This window comes from Berghia stephanieae, chromosome 13 (assembly GCF_034508935.2).
Source record: "Berghia stephanieae isolate SIO BIC M18660-M18661 chromosome 13, UCSD_Bste_1.3, whole genome shotgun sequence".
In the NCBI taxonomy this organism is placed as follows: Eukaryota; Metazoa; Mollusca; class Gastropoda; order Nudibranchia; family Aeolidiidae; genus Berghia; species Berghia stephanieae.
Window position 1 is genome coordinate 4,097,338 of NC_088372.1, and position 2,500 is coordinate 4,099,837.

General features: G+C 36.5%; 1 protein-coding gene across 1 annotated transcript in view; it reads right to left on the reverse strand.

Annotated features, from left to right (window-relative positions):
- The window catches only part of LOC144958962 (FMRFamide receptor-like), a 15,518-nt gene that overhangs the window by 9,644 nt on the left and 3,374 nt on the right, over nucleotides 1-2,500 (reverse strand). Inside the window, exon 4 of the mRNA XM_078891261.1 lies at nucleotides 733-901. Within this exon, the coding sequence (XP_078747387.1) occupies nucleotides 733-901 (169 nt within the window). The remainder of the gene's footprint in view (nucleotides 1-732; nucleotides 902-2,500) is intronic.

The window sequence follows — 2,500 nt, forward strand, 5'->3', positions numbered from 1 at the left end:
TATATATATATATATATATATATATATATATATATATATATATATATATATACATATATATATATATATATATATATATATATATATATATATATAATAGAGAGAGAGAGAGAGAGAGAGAGAGAGAGAGAGAGAGAGAGAGAGAGAGAGAGAATTCGTGGCAGCTCCAAAACGACCTGCCTGATAATGGTAATGATGGATAGGAAAAAGGATGGGATGGATCTCATTGGGGGCCACCAAACGCATTGTCATTGTCTCTGACAGCCCAAGTTGTAGAAATGCCGGCCTACCGGTATTTAGGGAGTTTAAGGAAAGGTAAGTGAAAGGAATGGGATAAAGAGGAGAGAGAGGGGGAGAGATGAATGGGAAGATTACACCCAAAAACACACAATGAATGTCACACGCACGTCCAGATTTCTGTCACAAACGCTTACTTTAAGCAGTTAACTGCCCTTCTCTAGAAATACACATTGAGTCAGTGCATCAGTCGGTGACAATTTTGGATTTGCATTTTTTTCATTTTAAAATGAGCATTTTAATGTTTATTTGAACTCAATCGGGTGATTTTTCTTTAAGTTATGGTCAGATATCATATGGGAAAGGTCTCCAGCAACTTGTCTCAAGTTTCATACGTTTTCAACTTGACTAGCTGTAAAAAAAATAATATTTTAAAGTGAAATTAAGCTTTGATAGTTTAAACAGTTAATTTGAACAACTTCCTCTTTATCTTACTTTGAGGGGGATAAGGACAGCCATACTCCTCTCGGTGGAAATCACAGCAGTGATGACTCCGCTGATTCTGGCAAAGACGATGTTCACGACAACCATCTGGCCATACATCAGGGTCGTGAAATTTCGGGCGAAAATAGCGTCGTATTTCCCCATGATGCAAGAGGTATGTCTAGGGAATACATAGATATATTTTGAATTGAGATGGTCACTGCTTGTAGTATTAACGAAAGAGTGAAAATGAAAAGGCTTCGTATAGGAACGATACAGTATCGTATCTTGTATGAAGCCTCTCCATTTTCACTCTTTCGTTAGTATTTTCACGATCACAGGCTTCAGGCAGCCCCTACCGTTTTCTGATTGTAGTATTGTGTACAACCACAACATTTCCCATGATGCAAGAGGTCTGTCTTGGGAATACATAGATATATTATTTTGAATTGAGATGGTGTCTGATTGTAGTATTGTGTACAAACACAATATTTCCTACCTGTTTAGTTCTTGTTTGTAATAGGCTTAAACAGTCCTGGCGTCAGTTCCCTCGTAAAGACACATAGTAACTTAGCAACTGGTTCTAAACTATCGTAAAATGGCAGACGCCCTTATGAAATACTTTTCCGACGAGCATAAAAGTGTATCCAGAGGAGAAATACATTATAAATCTGATCATGTTTTGACTTTTATACATTCTGATCACATGATGTGTGAAAAATTTCAAGCCAGTACGAAGAATAAAAAGAACCGATTTTCTTTGTTTAGAACCAAGCTTCTCGTTGCTGGGCGGATGTGACATCAGACTATTGAATCCAATTGACATGACATAGTATTACTCAATGTGAAATTGCGGGGCCAAAACCGGGTCGTATCCCCGCACCCCGCACCCCCCCCCCCCTTCCCAGGTCACAAGATGTTTTTCATAGGTTACGCATAGTTAACGTTGTATTGAGACTGTCAATGTAGGAAGTATTCTATGCTTGGTCATAAATCTCATTGACTGTTTGTTTGTTGCTTTTTCATCACGATGGTATTAACGCTGTCCTTACTGACCACTGTCCGATTTCCCCCAAAACATCACACCCACCCACCGTACAAATGGATGTTTTAAACTCTAACTCGAAAGGAATAAGTAGATTCTATCCATAACTTTCTCCATCAAAACAAGCTCTACGACACAACATTAAGTTCTCACAATATAATTTGCGACCCATCGTCTCAAAACGGTATTATGTCGGAACGAACGAAACGCTTAAAAACCGAATTTAATGTTAAAGTCGTCAAAAATAGAACTTGTTGGCATTAGCACGCTAAAATACGGTATCCAGTCTCCTCAATAAAACATACAAACTCAACACACGTCTGATATTTCTGGCTATAAATCAAATTGTCAACATCTAAACCATCCCGACTTATGACCGTTTTGAGGCGAAGGGACACATAATTTGTTTAAATCTTCAGCTTTTATGATGAACAATAACAGTATGAAAGGTTGTTTGTGTTGTGACTATTTTCCTATAATTTGTAAAGAGAGGGTTGACAATATAAAGAAAATTGAAGAGTACATTCAGATTAATTAGAATTATGAACTAAACATTTTTACTAATTTAAACCTCTCCTTACAACCTACTGCAAAATCGTCACATTTTATTTGTTACGACACAATACATATGTTTCTTATTCAGATTTATTTTGTACATCACAAACTTTGAAGAATGATCTTTGTTTAATTAATGAGAACATAAAGTTGTTTTATAGAGAACTTGTTTGAGTTTTG